The sequence below is a fragment of the Neoarius graeffei genome, chromosome 16 (assembly GCF_027579695.1).
Source record: "Neoarius graeffei isolate fNeoGra1 chromosome 16, fNeoGra1.pri, whole genome shotgun sequence".
Classification (NCBI taxonomy): Eukaryota; Metazoa; Chordata; class Actinopteri; order Siluriformes; family Ariidae; genus Neoarius; species Neoarius graeffei.
Window position 1 is genome coordinate 56,327,032 of NC_083584.1, and position 18,806 is coordinate 56,345,837.

Below are 18,806 nucleotides of genomic sequence, written 5' to 3' on the forward strand. Positions count from 1 at the left end.
TTTAACCGCTATATTTTTTATTCTATTCAGCATAAAAGCAGTGTAAAAACCTGAGGGGAAGTGTGTTTTGAAGGAAATTATTTGTATCAGTGTGCCGGTTTAGAACGGCTGGGTAAACAGGGTTTATAGTGGATTACTTCCTGTCACAGAACATGCCGAGGATCACTATTTGGCAAAGCCGCAGTTGGAGAAAGAATGGAGGCGGCTGGGGATGCGTGTTAGTGACGGGCTTCATCTGTCCTTTGTTTTCTTTTGGTATTTCCTTTGTTTTGGTCTCAGCGTGCACACTATAATGGACCCGGATATATCCGGTGGGGTTGGCGGCGGAGCCGATCAGAGCCCTGTGGGCAGCGGTACCGGTACCGGCCGGAATCCGAACGGGCCGAATGCGTGTGTGGCGGCGCGCGCTGCTGGGGCGCTGCCTGCATCCTTCCATCCCCGGGAGCAGCAGGACGGAGAGGCGCTGGGGCTGTCCCTGCCCGGCATCCTGCACTTCATCCAGCACGAGTGGGGCCGCTTCCAGGCAGAGAAGTGTCGGTGGGAAGCAGAGAGAGATGAGCTTCGGGTAACTTCACTTCCCATGTTCTGTTCTGTTCTGTTCTGTGTGTGTGTGTGCGTTCACAGGATTTCCCGCTGTCCCGTGCCGGTTCTATTCCCACATCATCATCATCGCTCCCAGTGTTCCCAGTAAAGGTTCTGGATGTGGATTCCAATCCACAGTGGGTCCTGAGTCCGGGTTACTCATATACCTGTGTGTGTGCGTTCACAGGATTTCCCGCTGTCCCGTGCCGGTTCTATTCCCACATCATCATCATCATCGCTCCCAGTGTTCCCAGTAAAGGTTCTGGATGTGGATTCCAATCCACAGTGGGTCCTGAGTCCGGGTTACTCATATACCTGTGTGTGTGCGTTCACAGGATTTCCCGCTGTCCCGTGCCGGTTCTATTCCCACATCATCATCATCGCTCCCAGTGTTCCCAGTAAAGGTTCTGGATGTGGATTCCAATCCACAGTGGGTCCTGAGTCCGGGTTACTCATATACCTGTGTGTGTGCGTTCACAGGATTTCCCGCTGTCCCGTGCCGGTTCTATTCCCACATCATCATCATCATCGCTCCCAGTGTTCCCAGTAAAGGTTCTGGATGTGGATTCCAATCCACAGTGGGTCCTGAGTCCGGGTTACTCATATACCTGTGTGTGTGCGTTCACAGGATTTCCCGCTGTCCCGTGCCGGTTCTATTCCCACATCATCATCATCGCTCCCAGTGTTCCCAGTAAAGGTTCTGGATGTGGATTCCAATCCACAGTGGGTCCTGAGTCCGGGTTACTCATATACCTGTGTGTGTGCGTTCACAGGATTTCCCGCTGTCCCGTGCCGGTTCTATTCCCACATCATCATCATCGCTCCCAGTGTTCCCAGTAAAGGTTCTGGATGTGGATTCCAATCCACAGTGGGTCCTGAGTCCGGGTTACTCATATACCTGTGTGTGTGAGTTCACAGGATTTCCCGCTGTCCCGTGCCGGTTCTATTCCCACATCATCGCTGCCAGTGTTCCCAGTAAAAGCTCTGGATGTGGATTCCAATCCACAGTGGGTCCTGAGTCCGGGTTACTCATATATCTGTGTGTGTGAGTTCACAGGATTTCCCGCTGTCCCGTGCTGGTTCTATTCCCACTTCATCGCTCCCAGTGTTCCCAGTAAAGGTTCTGGATGTGGATTTCAATCCGCAGTGGGTCCTGAGTCCGGGTTACTCATACACCTGTGTGTGTGAGTTCACAGGATTTCCCGCTGTCCCGTGTTGGTTCTATTCCCACATCATTGCTCCCAGTGTTCCCAGTAAATGCTCTGGATGTGGATTACAATCCACAGTGGGTCCTGAGTCCGGGTTACTCATATACCTGTGTGTGTGAGTTCACAGGATTTCCCGCTGTCCCGTGCTGGTTCTATTCCCACTTCATCGCTCCCAGTGTTCCCAGTAAAGGTTCTGGATGTGGATTTCAATCCACAGTGGGTCCTGAGTCCGGGTTACTCATACACCTGTGTGTGTGAGTTCACAGGATTTCCCGCTGTCCCGTGCCGGTTCTATTCCCACATCATCATCATCGCTCCCAGTGTTCCCAGTAAAGGCTCTGGATGTGGATTCCAATCCACAGTGGGTCCTGAGTCCGGGTTACTCATATACCTGTGTGTGTGAGTTCACAGGATTTCCTGCTGTCCCGTGCCGGTTCTATTCCCACTTCATCGCTCCCAGTGTTCCCAGTAAAGGTTCTGGATGTGGATTTCAATCCAGAGTGGATCCTGAGTCCGGGTTACTCATACACCTGTGTGTGTGAGTTCACAGGATTTCCCGCTGTCCCGTGCCGGTTCTATTCCCACATCATCGCTCCCAGTGTTCCCAGTAAAGGTTCTGGATGTGGATTTCAATCCACAGTGGGTCCTGAGTCCGGGTTACTCATATACCTGTGTGTGTGAGTTCACAGGATTTCCCGCTGTCCCGTGCTGGTTCTATTCCCACTTCATCGCTCCCAGTGTTCCCAGTAAAAGCTCTGGATGTGGATTACAATCCACAGTGGGTCCTGAGTCCGGGTTACTCATATACCTGTGTGTGTGAGTTCACAGGATTTCCTGCTGTCCCGTGCCGGTTCTATTCCCACATCATCGCTCCCAGTGTTCCCAGTAAAGGTTCTGGATGTGGATTTCAATCCACAGTGGGTCCTGAGTCCGGGTTACTCATATACCTGTGTGTGTGAGTTCACAGGATTTCCCGCTGTCCCGTGCCGGTTCTATTCCCACGTCATCGCTCCCAGTGTTCCCAGTAAAAGCTCTGGATGTGGATTCCAATCCACAGTGGGTCCTGAGTCCGGGTTACTCATATACCTGTGTGTGTGAGTTCACAGGATTTCCTGCTGTCCCGTGCCGGTTCTATTCCCACATCATCGCTCCCAGTGTTCCCAGTAAAAGCTCTGGATGTGGATTCCAATCCACAGTGGGTCCTGAGTCCGGGTTACTCATATACCTGTGTGTGTGAGTTCACAGGATTTCCCGCTGTCCCGTGCCGGTTCTATTCCCACTTCATCGCTCCCAGTGTTCCCAGTAAAGGTTCTGGATGTGGATTCCAATCCACAGTGGGTCCTGAGTCCGGGTTACTCATACACCTGTGAGTGTGAGTTCACAGGATTTCCTGCTGTCCCGTGCCGGTTCTATTCCCACATCATCGCTCCCAGTGTTCCCAGTAAAAGCTCTGGATGTGGATTCCAATCCACAGTGGGTCCTGAGTCCAGGTTACTCATATACCTGTGTGTGTGAGTTCACAGGATTTCCCGCTGTTCCGTGCCGGTTCTATTCCCACTTCATCGCTCCCAGTGTTCCCAGTAAAAGCTCTGGATGTGGATTCCAATCCACAGTGGGTCCTGAGTCCGGGTTACTCATATACCTGTGTGTGTGAGTTCACAGGATTTCCCGCTGTCCCGTGCCGGTTCTATTCCCACATCATCGCTCCCAGTGTTCCCAGTAAAAGCTCTGGATGTGGATTCCAATCCACAGTGGGTCCTGAGTCCAGGTTACTCATATACCTGTGTGTGTGAGTTCACAGGATTTCCCGCTGTCCCGTGCCGGTTCTATTCCCACTTCATCGCTCCCAGTGTTCCCAGTAAAAGCTCTGGATGTGGATTCCAATCCACAGTGGGTCCTGAGTCCGGGTTACTCATATACCTGTGTGTGTGAGTTCACAGGATTTCCCGCTGTCCCGTGCCGGTTCTATTCCCACATCATCGCTCCCAGTGTTCCCAGTAAAAGCTCTGGATGTGGATTCCAATCCACAGTGGGTCCTGAGTCCGGGTTACTCATATACCTGTGTGTGTGAGTTCACAGGATTTCCCGCTGTCCCGTGCCGGTTCTATTCCCACATCATCGCTCCCAGTGTTCCCAGTCAAAGCTCTGGATGTGGATTCCAATCCACAGTGGGTCCTGAGTCCGGGTTACTCATATACCTGTGTGTGTGAGTTCACAGGATTTCCCGCTGTCCCGTGCCGGTTCTATTCCCACATCATCGCTCCCAGTGTTCCCAGTAAAGGTTCTGGATGTGGATTCCAATCCACAGTGGGTCCTGAGTCCGGGTTACTCATATACCTGTGTGTGTGAGTTCACAGGATTTCCTGCTGTCCCGTGCCGGTTCTATTCCCACATCATCGCTCCCAGTGTTCCCTGTAAAGGCTCTGGATGTGGATTCCAATCCACAGTGGGTCCTGAGTCCGGGTTACTCATATACCTGTGTGTGTGAGTTCACAGGATTTCCCGCTGTCCCGTGCCGGTTCTATTCCCACTTCATCGCTCCCAGTGTTCCCAGTAAAGGTTCTGGATGTGGATTTCAATCCACAGTGTGTCCTGAGTCCGGGTTACTCATATACCTGTGTGTGTGAGTTCACAGGATTTCCCGCTGTCCCGTGCCGGTTCTATTCCCACATCATCGCTCCCAGTGTTCCCAGTAAAGGCTCTGGATGTGGATTCCAATCCACAGTGGGTCCTGAGTCCGGGTTACTCATACACCTGTGAGTGTGAGTTCACAGGATTTCCTGCTGTCCCGTGCCGGTTCTATTCCCACATCATCGCTCCCAGTGTTCCCAGTAAAAGCTCTGGATGTGGATTCCAATCCACAGTGGGTCCTGAGTCCGGGTTACTCATATACCTGTGTGTGTGAGTTCACAGGATTTCCCGCTGTCCCGTGCCGGTTCTATTCCCACTTCATCACTCCCAGTGTTCCCAGTAAAAGCTCTGGATGTGGATTCCAATCCACAGTGGGTCCTGAGTCCGGGTTACTCATATACCTGTGTGTGTGAGTTCAAAGGATTTCCCGCTGTCCCGTGCCGGTTCTATTCCCACATCATCGCTCCCAGTGTTCCCAGTAAAGGTTCTGGATGTGGATTTCAATCCACAGTGGGTCCTGAGTCCGGGTTACTCATATACCTGTGAGTGTGAGTTCACAGGATTTCCTGCTGTCCCGTGCCGGTTCTATTCCCACATCATCGCTCCCAGTGTTCCCAGTAAAGGTTCTGGATGTGGATTTCAATCCACAGTGGGTCCTGAGTCCGGGTTACTCATATACCTGTGTGTGTGAGTTCACAGGATTTCCCGCTGTCCCGTGCCGGTTCTATTCCCACATCATCGCTCCCAGTGTTCCCAGTAAAGGTTCTGGATGTGGATTCCAATCCACAGTGGGTCCTGAGTCCGGGTTACTCATATACCTGTGTGTGTGAGTTCACAGGATTTCCTGCTGTCCCGTGCCGGTTCTATTCCCACATCATCGCTCCCAGTGTTCCCAGTAAAAGCTCTGGATGTGGATTCCAATCCACAGTGGGTCCTGAGTCCGGGTTACTCATATACCTGTGTGTGTGAGTTCACAGGATTTCCCGCTGTCCCGTGCCGGTTCTATTCCCACTTCATCGCTCCCAGTGTTCCCAGTAAAGGTTCTGGATGTGGATTTCAATCCACAGTGGGTCCTGAGTCCGGGTTACTCATATACCTGTGTGTGTGAGTTCACAGGATTTCCCGCTGTCCCGTGCCGGTTCTATTCCCACATCATCGCTCCCAGTGTTCCCAGTAAAAGCTCTGGATGTGGATTCCAATCCACAGTGGGTCCTGAGTCCGGGTTACTCATATACCTGTGTGTGTGAGTTCACAGGATTTCCCGCTGTCCCGTGCCGGTTCTATTCCCACATCATCGCTCCCAGTGTTCCCAGTAAAGGTTCTGGATGTGGATTTCAATCCACAGTGGATCCTGAGTCCGGGTTACTCATATACCTGTGTGTGTGAGTTCACAGGATTTCCCGCTGTCCCGTGCTGGTTCTATTCCCACATCATCGCTCCCAGTGTTCCCAGTAAAAGCTCTGGATGTGGATTCCAATCCACAGTGGGTCCTGAGTCCGGGTTACTCATATACCTGTGTGTGTGAGTTCACAGGATTTCTCGCTGTCCCGTGCCGGTTCTATTCCCACATCATCGCTCCCAGTGTTCCCAGTAAAAGCTCTGGATGTGGATTCCAATCCACAGTGGGTCCTGAGTCCGGGTTACTCATATACCTGTGTGTGTGAGTTCACAGGATTTCCCACTGTCCCGTGCCGGTTCTATTCCCACATCATCATCATCGCTCCCAGTGTTCCCAGTAAAGGCTCTGGATGTGGATTCCAATCCACAGTGGGTCCTGAGTCCGGGTTACTCATATACCTGTGTGTGTGAGTTCACAGGATTTCCCGCTGTCCCGTGCCGGTTCTATTCCCACATCATCGCTCCCAGTGTTCCCAGTAAAAGCTCTGGATGTGGATTCCAATCCACAGTGGGTCCTGAGTCCGGGTTACTCATATACCTGTGTGTGTGAGTTCACAGGATTTCCCGCTGTCCCGTGCCGGTTCTATTCCCACATCATCACTCCTAGTGTTCCCAGTAAAGGCTCTGGATGTGGATTTCAATCCACAGTGGGTCCTGAGTCCGGGTTACTCATATACCTGTGTGTGTGAGTTCACAGGATTTCCCGCTGTCCCGTGCCGGTTCTATTCCCACATCATTGCTCCCAGTGTTCCCAGTAAAAGCTCTGGATGTGGATTCCAATCCACAGTGGGTCCTGAGTCCGGGCTACTCATATACCTGTGTGTGTGAGTTCACAGGATTTCCTGCTGTCCCGTGCCGGTTCTATTCCCACATCATCACTCCCAGTGTTCCCAGTAAAAGTTCTGGATGTGGATTTCAATCCACAGTGTGTCCTGAGTCCGGGTTACTCATATACCTGTGTGTGTGAGTTCACGAGATTTCCCGCTGTCCCGTGCCGGTTCTATTCCCACATCATCGATCCCAGTGTTCCCAGTAAAGGCTCTGGATGTGGCTTTCAATCCACAGTGGGTCCTGAGTCCGGGTTACTCATATACCTGTGTGTGTGAGTTCACAGGATTTCCCGCTGTCCCGGGCCGGTTCTATTCCCACATCATCGCTCCCAGTGTTCCCAGTAAAGGCTCTGGATGTGGATTTCAATCGACAGTGGGTCCTGAGTCCGGGTTACTCATATATCTGTGTGTGTGTGTGAGTTCACAGGATTTCCCGCTGTCCCGTGCCGGTTCTATTCCCACATCATCGCTCCCAGTGTTCCCAGTAAAAGCTCTGGATGTGGATTCCAATCCACAGTGGGTCCTGAGTCCGGGTTACTCATATACCTGTGTGTGAGTTCACAGGATTTCCCGCTGTCCCGTGCCGGTTCTATTCCCACATCATCGCTCCCAGTGTTCCCAGTAAAAGCTCTGGATGTGGATTCCAATCCACAGTGGGTCCTGAGTCCGGGTTACTCATATACCTGTGTGTGAGTTCACAGGATTTCCCGCTGTCCCGTGCCGGTTCTATTCCCACATCATCGCTCCCAGTGTTCCCAGTAAAGGCTCTGGATGTGGATTTCAATCCACAGTGGGTCCTGAGTCTGGGTTACTCATATACCTGTGTGTGTGAGTTCACAGTATTTCCCGCTGTCCCGTGCCGGTTCTATTCCCACATCATCGCTCCCACACAGCAAAATTCCTAGTGTTGAATTAACACCCTACTGTGTTTTATATGTGTCCAATTGGACACAAATGAACTCTGAAAGTGTTAATTCAACACTGGGGAATTTGCTGTGCAGTGTTCCCAGTAAAGGCTCTGAATGTGGCTTTCAATCCACAGTGGGTCCTGAGTCCGGGTTACTCATATACCTGTGTGTGTGAGTTCACAGGATTTCCTGCTGTCCCGTGCCGGTTCTATTCCCACATCATCGCTCCCAGTGTTCCCACTAACGGCTCTGCATGTGGATTTCAATCCACAGTGGGTCCTGAGTCCGGGTTACTCATATACCGAATGGTTCCGATTACAGATCTGAGCTGTTTACATTAATGAACATGATCTCGAACCGATCCATTTTTGAGCTGCTGCTGAGATGTTTCCTCACATCAACCCTGTCACTGTCCTTCACACCATTACTGAATCTCACACTGTCTTGAATATTTGTTACTTTGTTCTTTCACTTGATCCAGTGGATCCAGATTGTAGTGGTTAGCACTGTCGCCTCACTGCAAGAAGGTTCTCGGTTCGAGCCCCGTGGCCGGCGAGGGCCTTTCTGTGTGGAGTTTGCATGTTCTCCCCAAGTCTGCGTGGGTTTCCTCCGGGTGCTCTGGTTTCCCCCAAAGACATGCAGTTAGGTTAATATGGGACGGCCTTGGGCTGAGGTGCCCTTGAGCGAGGCAGCAAACTCCCGACTGCTCCCCGGGCGCTGTTAGCATGGCTGCCCACTGCTCTGGGTATGTGTGTGTGATCATTGCTCATGTGTGTGTTCACTGTTTCAGATGGGTTGAATGCAGAGAGGAATTTTCACAAGTGTGTGATGAATAAAGTTGTGCTTTCTTTCTTTACTGGGAACACTGGTAGTGATGATGTGGGAATGGAATACTTGGAATATCCAATCATAAAATAAATTGATTTCAAAAGATAGAGCAAAGAAAAACTCAGTCAGCATGAAATAACCTGGAAAATGAATGCGGGTCATTTTTGACCCATGTTGTGCATTAGAAGGGGTGTGCATATGTTTTGCATCAAAGGGTTAAGGTCGGTCCGTATGGTGAAATGCCATGACCTCGGCCTTGAATACTGACCTCGGCCCAGAGGGCCTCGCTCAGTACTTTCAAGACCTCGGTCACGGTATTTCATGATTCGGACCTCCCAGCTGGTAAATAACATATATGTATTCTATTCCCTTCTAGCAAGTTTCATTCATTTAGTTTGACAGCATGCAATATTGTTAGCATATCGCTTATCCTACATGTATTACATCACTCTACCCAATGGGGAATGAGCGCTGGATATGGTTTATGATATTGCATGGTTGTCAAGACAACATGACATCACACATTGGAGCTGATACGAACATCCAGTGAGAAACTTTTGTGCTGTGCAGAACCATTTCTGTGTTCGCCAGGAAAGAGAAAGACGCGGTGAACACCCGAAAGGCTACCAAAACTTCATTAGATATTCTTCGTGCATATTTACAAGAGAAAAACATACCAACGGACATCGAAAAACTGGCAAAGAGACACGTCGGAGACGTAAAACTTCCACGCTAGCGAGCGACTGAGACCATTTGTAAACAAACATGGCTGCCAGGTTTGCTTCGTTAAATACGGAAGATTGAGAGAATTTTGGCTGTTGGGTCGCTCTGTTGTGTGTAGTTGTCGATGTTAATTTAAAATTACACAGGGAAATGAATACTTAAGTCTGAGTGAACAGTACCGTGGCAAGCGTGTGTGAAAGAAGAGTCTTAGCTTCTTGGTCGTTAGCCTGTACTAGTAGCTCTCGATAGCACTGCTTTATTAGCATTTGCAAACACTATTGATGAATGCTACACCAGCTGGAAGGTGACTTCACTGCCACGCTGACAGCGCCAACTCGCGGGTAAGTGAGCGTTGGCCTTCGAGAATGCTGACATGAAGAGTATGAATAATAATAATAATATTAATAATAGTATTGGCTGACTTTTCTTGTGGTATATCAGATATATTCCATTCAGCTAACTCGTCTTCGCCTCGTTCAGTATCATGCTAGCTGAATGGAATATATCTAATAGACTACTCAATGCCAAACAATAATAGCCCGGGCGATTATTTGTCTCAATCACGTAAGAGACCCGGCGCGTATTAGAGACTAGGCGGCTATTTGGAACAGGCGATTAATTCCTTCTTCACAAACACCTTCCCCAAAATCTACCTCAAAACGGGGAAAAAATCATTCTCAGATAGGCCTACTTTTAACCAGTATAACTTACAGTTTGTTTAGAGTTAGATTACAGATAGCACGGTGCCGACTTCGGGGAATTTTGAAGACGCAGAATGCATCTTCGCATGGCACAGTCGGGGTGGATAAAGGATAAATCACACACCTTTTCCTGTTAATGACTAGTTAAGCGCATGCTTTACAAAATAATCAAGAAACCACACCATTGTCTGTGCGCAGCACTGTGATTTAATTACTCTGCAAAGTTATGGTCACTTGCTATCACCCTCACCCATGCAGCCTCCACCCTTTGCGCTTCGCGATGTCTGTCAATCTGAAATTGCATGGAGGGCGCGACGTTGAAGCAACATAATTAGGGTGCGAAGTGTCAAACCAAAGGGTTTTTTCTTATGCTGAAAAATAAGTGACCTGCAGTGGCTACATACTGTCATCTTGCATCACGTTTCTCTCCAAGACGTCTCCCTATTTGGCGGATATGAGCCTATTCCCCGAGTGAGTTGGTACGGTGGCTCGACCCCGTAGAAAACTTAAAGTTCGGATGAAAGTTAGTTGAATAGGTTACTGACTTGTAGGCCTACATGTTGCCTGCCTGACGCGTGCTTCTGCCCAACTTGCACGACAGATTACTTGTTGAAAAGGCCCCTTGGATTAGATTGGCCGCGAGCAGACTGAAATGCATGTTAGAACGCTCTCACCTTTTTTGTAAAGCGTCTTCCAGATCCGAATGGGTAAGGGCAAGTGAAATGGTATAAGGTCTTTAATAAAACTCAGTGTGTGCTTTGACGCATGCATTCGGCAATTTAGGTCGTTTAACAGAAGCAGCAGTCCAACCTTGGAAACCCGCAGTCCTCAATGTCACCACACACGCTGGCTTTCGTTGGGTATACCCAAAGGGGTGGCTAAGACATCTGTCAAAAGTTACGGAGTTGCATTCCTCAAGAAATATTACGGTAGACCAAGATTATAACATTGAAATGGCATGTTTATTATCACGTAACAAAATGTTGTAAACAGTATTATAGAAATAATTTCATTCATTCATTCATTCATTCATTCATTCATTCATTCATTCATTCATATTGTTTCGGTAGAAAACTATGCAATGCAAAATCGTTTAAACACCAGAAAACCAGAAAAGTGCTGGGCCTCAAGATTCTAGATAGAACGTTCGGACGCTTTTTTTTTTTTTTAGACCCCGGCGAGTATTCGGAACCGGCCTTTATTTGTCACAACACACGCGTACACCCGGCCGTTAAAGGGAACTCGGCGGTTAATTGGAACTCGGCTATTATTTGGTATTTTACGGTATTTAAATTTGTCACTCAGATCCGTGATGTATTTTGTATGAAGAATGTGAGTTTTTCAACATGAGAAGATAAAATTCATATCTTCAAGCCAACGTGTGATTTTCTTTTTATTATATCGACACATTCACAAACAAAAAGTACCCAAATTTCTCAAAACAGTTCGATTTCCTCACGAGTGGCATACAGAGATTTATGTCATGGTTTTCGGTCTCCATGTCCCGGATGTAGCTTGTATGAAAAATACAAGCGGTGTATTTCCCAGTAAAACACGTGTGTGTGTGTGTGTGTTGTCCACATGAAGTACATGAGATTGAATTTAGAGGCAGAATGGACTTGGCACAAAAAGTCTGTACCAGGTGACTTGGTGGACAGTCCGATACGTAATATTCTGGACTGTCAATTTTCAGTTCGGGATGACTGACTGACAGACAATGTTTTGAGACGTTGTACAGTTCTTGAAGTTAGTCTGAAGCCCTGTAAAGATCACCAGTAGGAGACTCTTCCACTACGTTCACACTGCAAGGCTTAATGCTCAATTCCGATTTTTTTGTGAAATCCGATTTTTTTGTGAGGTCGTTCACATTAACAAATATATGCGACTTGTATGTGATCCTCAGTATGAACGAAAAGCGACCTAAAAGTGTTCGGCATGCGCATTGCAGGATACGACGACGTCACACGCAGTGAGCATGGCCAGTGTTTACGGAAGTAACCTAAAGTTTCCTGTGTATGACAGTAGCCAGCATGGAGTACCTGGCAATGATGCAGTTGTTGTTGCGACGGAGCCAGAACATGCACAATAGCCTGATGTTAAGGAGGAGGTTGAGAAGGAAGAGGGCAAGGGTTTTGGCTCAGGCGTTCTGCGGGGTAGTGACTGCAACCTCCGTTCAAAGGAACGTGTGGGTGCGGAGTCGCATTGATGTCATACGCCATGTTGTTGTAACTTTTTTTGAGAGACCCGCCGCCTACTTCAGCGCAGAATAGTGACGTTTGTGGCTTGTTGATGACGTGTAAGTCGGATGAATGCGACCTGGCGGTTCAGACTGAAGTCGCATATGAAAAGATCGGATAGGAATCGGAATTAGGACCACATATCCAAACGGCCTGGGTCGGATTTGAAAAAATCGGATCTGTGTCGTTCATATTGTCAATAAAAGATCGGATACAGGTCACATATGGGCGAAAAGATCGGATTTGAGTCACTTCAGCCTGCAGTGTGAACGTAGTGTTCAAAACATGCGTCATCATGTGTAAGGGAAATGGGCCTGTTTATACAGGAAGCAGTACAAGCTTCACTGTATTCAGTCTCATAATTAGCCTCAGTCAGTGGTCAGTCTCAGAGAATATCTCTGTTAAATTTGAGTTTAGGCAACATTTTAGACAATATAAGTACGTACAAACGATTAAAAATTCAGTTTTAGCCGTGAGAAATAATCAGTGACTTGATTTCTGAAGTCTTAGTTCTGAATAATTTAGTTATCAAAAAGGTAGTAAAATAGGATTTATTGAAATACAGGAATAAACACGAGTTAAATACGTAACTAACAAAACCGATGGCCCTGTTCACACCTGGTCTTAACATCTGTCTCAGGTGACCAGTCAGATACCTGCCGTTTACACCTGCCATCTTGAATGTGTGTCTTGGATTTCATCCATCATTTTCTCTGGAGAAAGGGTCTCGCTTACATTTATTCTGTCACTTTTCCTTTGCATTTGTGCAGAGTTTTGTTCCCAGGTCAAGAACATACTGAATTTCATTCTTGCTCATAATTTTCCTGCCTGTAAAAGATACCGCGTGGCCTTCATCTGTACAGAAGCGCGGAGAACCTCATGGTAGCTTGCAGGATCTCTCGTACTCGAAACAACAGGGGTCTGAGCCACTTGTCCCGGTTATGAGTATCATCATGAACGACCTTATAGATTATATTTTTTAAGGTGTGATTAAACTGTTTGACCAGACCATCAGTTTATGGATGATAAATGCTGGTACAAACAATTTAATCTCCAGTAATTAATACAGTTTACAGTGTATGGGACACAAAAGTAGTGCCCTAACCTTCTCCGCATTCCGTGTCTCCCTGACCTGCAGTTGACTTCAACGACTAAACACACACACGCATTTCAGTGGAGTTGTTGCACGGATTTTGCGCCACTCTGCACACCTCGGTACTCTCTGGACTCGTCCCATAGCTGCTCGCAGAAACGCAAAACAAAGCATCCTCCTGCCTCCACCCTCTATTCACGAACCAGCTTATTTTTCATCAGGACAAAAAGGAGATCACTGACTGAGTGACTGGGACAGTAAGCACAGCGTGAGAGCGCATGCAAACATAAAGGATGGAGAGAGCAAACGTTGAGAAGGTCGATTCATGGCGTGCATGGGGAATTGTGTTGATTTTAACAAAGCAGTTTGCAGCTTAAATCACTCCATACAGTAAAACTTTAAAGGAACAATGATAAACACGGCCTTCTCCTGCCCAGGTGGACAGTCTTATGTGGAGTTGCACAGGTTTTAGCAAGCACAAGAGGAATGTGACTTGAGCCTTTGAAGCTCTGTGTGCTCTGAATAAACTCCGATGCATCCTTTAGAAGCGTGGCCTTTGGGCTTGCAGCTTTTCAGATTGATTGGTTGTGATTCCACTATTATAGTCATGATTTTTATGATTATTTTTAATAAAATCACACAGTATTGGGTGGACGAGGGATATGAGACCTAAGAATACGTGATTTTCTTTTCATATTCCTTTACATTTCAGGCACAGGTGGCGTTTCTGCAGGGCGAGAGGAAAGGGCAGGAGAGCATGAAGCAAGATCTGGTGAGGCGGATCAAAATGCTCGAGTATGCCCTTAAACAAGAAAGGTGAGTTCAGTTTAACATCGCTCATACAGCTGCATAAAAGGCTCACCTTCACAGATGATATTCATGGCCATGTTTTTGCACAGAGCTCCAGAATTATTGGCGTTCTTCATGAAGGTGAACATTTTTATATCTAGACACATACATACACAAGGCGGCACGGTGGTGTAGTGGTTAGCACTGTCGCCTCACAGCAAGAAGGTTCTGGGTTCGAGCCCAGCACCCGACGGGGGCCTTTCTGTGTGGAGTTTGCATGTTCTTCCCGTGTCTGCGTGGGTTTCCTCTGGGTGCGCCGGTTTCCCCCACAGTCCAAAGACATGCAGGTTAGGTTAACTGGTGGTTCTAAATTGACCGTAGGTGTGAATGTGTGCGAGTGTGAATGATTGTCTCTGTGTCAGCCCTGTGATGACCTGGTGACTTGTCCAGGGTGTACCCCGCCTCTCACCCATAGTCAGCTGGGATAGGCTCCAGCTTGCCTGCGACCCTGCACAGGATAAACGCTTACGCATAATGGATGGACATACAGTGGGGAAAACAAATATTTGATCCCTTGCTGATTTTGTTGGTTTACCCACTAAGAAAGACTTGATCAGTCTGTAATTTTAATGGTAGGTATATTCTAACATGTGGAGACAGAATATCAAAAAGAAAATCCAGAAAATAACTTTTAAATATCTATATTAATTTATTTGTATTTTATTGAGAAAAAGAAGTATTTGATCCCCTAGTAACCATCAAGAGTTCTTGTTAATACAGACAAGTTAGACTCTCCAAATGACCTTGTCACCTAAATTGAAGACACCTGATATCACTAATGACTTGTATAAAAGCCACCTGGCCACAGAATCAATCAGTCTGTCAGACTCCAAACTCTCCAACATGGGAAAGACTAAAGAGCTTTCTGTGGATTTAAGGGAGAAGATTGTAGACCTGCACAAGACCGGTATGGGTTACAAAACCATTAGCAAGAAGCTGGGCGTTAAGGTGACAACTGTTGGTGCAATTGTGCGCAAGTATAAGACTCACAACATGATCATCAATCGACCTACAGTAGGTCTGGGGCTCCAAACAAGATCTCACCTCGTGGGGTTTCCAGGATCATGAGAACGGTGAGAAATAGACCTAATACAACACGGGCAGAGTTAGTGGATGATCTTAAAGCAGCTGGGATCACAGTCACCAAGCAAACAGTTGGTAACACTTTACACCGCAATGGTCTAACATCTTGCAGTGCTTGCAAAGTACCCCTGCTTAAGAAAGCACATGTGCAGGCCCGCCTGAACTTTGCCAATGAACATCTGAATGACTTGGAGAGTGACTGGGAGAAGGTGTTATGGTCAGATGAGACCAAAATTGAGCTCTTTGGCATCAATTCAACCCGTCGTATCTGGAGGGAGAGACATGCTGCTTATGACCCCAAGAACACCATCCCCACTGTCAAGCATGGAGGTGGTAACATTATGCTTTGGGGGTGTTTTTCTGCACAGGGCTACTTCACCGTATCAATGGGAGGATGGACGGAGCCATGTACCGTAAAATCCTAAGTGAAAACCTCCTTCCCTCTGCCAGGAAGCTTAAAATGGGTCGTGGATGGGTCTTCCAGCAGGATAATGACCCAAAGCATACAGCCAAGGCAACCAAGGAATGGCTGAAGAAGAAACATATCAAGGTCATGGAGTGGCCCAGCCAGTCTCCGGACCTGAATCCTATAGAAAATCTATGGAGAGAGCTGAAGCTCAGAGTTGCCAAGCGACAGCCACGGAATCTTGATGATTTAGAGGTCATTTGCAAAGAAGAGTGGACCAAAATTCCTCCTAATATGTGCAGAAACCTGGTCATCAACTACAAAAAACGTCTGACCTCTGTGCTTGCTAATAAGGGGTTTGCCACAAAGTACTAAGTCCTTTTGGCAAGAGGGTTCAAATACTTATTTTCCTCAATAAAATGCAAATAAATTAATACAAATTCTTTAAAGTCGATTTCTTGATTTTCTTTGTGATATTCTGTCTCAGCATGTTAGACTACACCTACCATTAATATTACAGACTGATCGAGTCTTTATTAGTGGCCAAACCAACAAAATCAGCAAGGGATCAAATACTTGTTTTCCCCACTGTACATACACAATTGTGGTCAGAAGTTTACATCCATGGACATGAATGTCATGGCACTACTGAGCTTTCAGCTTTTCTTTTCTTTGAACTGTTCTCTTTTTCTGTGACAACGATTGTACAACATACAGCTTTAATAGAAAAAAATAATAATTTGTTTCACGTTTTAATTTGTTTTGGGCTTTCTGAAATCAAGAGTCAAAATAATACACACAGCCACTGAATATTTGGTTAAATGTCCTTTAGCAAGTTTCATTTATGAGTGTGGAGGATCAAGCAGGCGAACGTTAAACTTAACGCAAGTCCTGACTTTGAAAATATGTGGACTGTGATTAAAAGTCGGGTCTCTTCCAGGAAACACAAATTTAATTGAACTCATGTACACTACCGTTCAAAAGTTTGGGGTCACTTTGAAATGTCCTTATTTTTGAAAGAAAAGCACTGTTCTTTTCAATGAAGATCACTTTAAACTAATCAGAAATCCACTCTATACATTGCTAATGTGGTAAATGACTATTCTAGCTGCAAATGTCTGGTTTTTGGTGCAATATCTCCATAGGTGTATAGAGGCCCATTTCCAGCAACTCTCACTCCAGTGTTCTAATGGTACAATGTGTTTGCTCATTGCCTCAGAAGGCTAATGGATGATTAGAAAACCCTTGTACAATCATGTTAGCACAGCTGAAAACAGTTGAGCTCTTTAGAGAAGCTATAAAACTGACCTTCCTTTGAGCAGATTGAGTTTCTGGAGCATCACATTTGTGGGGTCGATTAAATGCTCAAAATGGCCAGAAAAATGTCTTGACTATATTTTCTATTCATTTTACAACTTATGGTGGTAAATAAAAGTGTGACTTTTCATGGAAAACACAAAATTGTCTGGGTGACCCCAAACTTTTGAACAGTAGTGTGCACTGCCGAAAAGCAGAGTCCCGATGAGCGTAAAGTTATTTTATCAACAGCAGATTAAAAATTAGTTGTCGATAAAAACACATCTGTCTTATGTAAATAAAGATAGAAATGTCTTTGTCCGGTGGTCAAGTGTTTGTGAGATACGTTGCCTTGTACTTGTTCCCTGTGGTGGTACACATATGTATGTCAATAAGTCGCAAAAGCCATCAGAAATCAGGTTGATGCATCACCATATACTCTTAAGTATGGAGCTTTGCACACGGGGAGCTCTGCTACCAATTCTGCCAAGAAAAGTCGTGAAAACTCCAACCAGAATTCTGATGAAACCTCCTGAGGTACATTTAACCAAATATTAGGTGGCTGTATGTACACTATCATTCAAAAGTTTGGGGTCACTTTGAAATGTCCTTATTTTTGAAAGAAAAGCACTGTTCTTTTCAATGAAGATCACTTTAAACTAATCAGAAATCCACTCTATCCATTGCTAATGTGGTAAATGACTATTCTAGCTGCAAATGTGTGGTTTTTGGTGCAATATCTCCATAGGTGTATAGAGGCCCATTTCCAGCAACTCTCACTCCAGTGTTCTAATGGTACAATGTGTTTGCTCATTGCCTCAGAAGGCTAATGGAGGATTAGAAAACCCTTGTACAATCATGTTAGCACAGCTGAAAACAGTTGAGCTCTTTAGAGAAGCTATAAAACTGACCTTCCTTTGAGCAGATTGAGTTTCTGGAGCATCACATTTGTGGGGTCGATTAAATGCTCAAAATGGCCAGAAAAATGTCTCGACTATATTTTCTATTCATTTTACAACTTGTGGTGGGAAATAAAAGTGTGACTTTTCATGGAAAACACAAAGTTGTGTGGGTGACCCCAAACTTTTGAACGGTAGTGTATAATTTTCACTATGTTGATTTCAGAAAACCCAAAAATAAATGAAAACTTGTGCAACAGATTCCTTGTTGTTTTTCTATTAAAGATGTCTGTTGTACAGTTATTCCCACAGAAAATGGACAGTTCAAAAGAAGTAACTGAAAGCCCAAAATTGCCATGACATTCATTCATGTCCCTGTATGTAAACTCCTGACCGCAGCTGTACATACTGTGCTGTGTGCTGTGGTTATTTTTGAAATTTCAGTAGTGTTTGTGATGTCACTTTGTGGTTAGAACTAGGTTCCATTTCCATATTGGTTTTGTACTCTAAGGGCCAAATATCAGAAGTTGAAGACTGGAACTGATCAGAGCCCAGAGAAGAAGCCAGAGACAAAGAATGAACCAAGTAAAACTACAGTATATATATAAGTGTTACACTGTACTATTGCTTATTATTTCTTACTCTCATACTGGATTATCATAACCTCTGGGATTGACATAATCCTTCTGTGCAGTTCCCAATGGACAAGGAGAACTTGACAATGAGAAAACCAGTCAAATGGCATGGAAGGAGGGCCGTCAGCTGTTGCGCAAGTCAGTAGTCTCTCTTTTCAAGGACAGTAAGAGGCAATGAAAGTTACATTTTTGAGCAGCTAAGCATGTGTGTGTAATATGCAGGTACTTGGAGGAGGTGGGTTATTCTGACACTATACTGAACATGCGCTCCAAGCGAGTCAAGTCTCTTCTGGGTCGCTGTAGCCCGGAGGTAAACGGGCCTCTGCCACATGATCCTTCCCCAGAACCCAAGCCCCATGGTGGAGGAGACTCCCTGCTTGTACGCCAGATAGAGGAGCAGATCAAAAGGTGAGAGAAAGAGAAATATTACATCTATATTACAACATCAATAACATCTGAATGGTAAAAAAAAAATCAACACGGTGGTTTCCAAAGGCAA

General features: G+C 46.2%; 1 protein-coding gene across 2 annotated transcripts in view; it reads left to right on the top strand.

Annotated features, from left to right (window-relative positions):
- Positions 1–18,806, top strand: part of strn4 (striatin, calmodulin binding protein 4) — a 65,937-nt gene continuing 47,131 nt past the window's right edge. For both annotated transcript variants that reach the window (XM_060943220.1, XM_060943221.1), the window contains exons 1-5: positions 1–565; positions 13,852–13,955; positions 18,184–18,257; positions 18,367–18,445; positions 18,530–18,715. In XM_060943220.1, the coding sequence (XP_060799203.1) occupies positions 212–565; positions 13,852–13,955; positions 18,184–18,257; positions 18,367–18,445; positions 18,530–18,715 (797 nt within the window). In that variant the 5' untranslated portion in view covers positions 1–211. The remainder of the gene's footprint in view (positions 566–13,851; positions 13,956–18,183; positions 18,258–18,366; positions 18,446–18,529; positions 18,716–18,806) is intronic.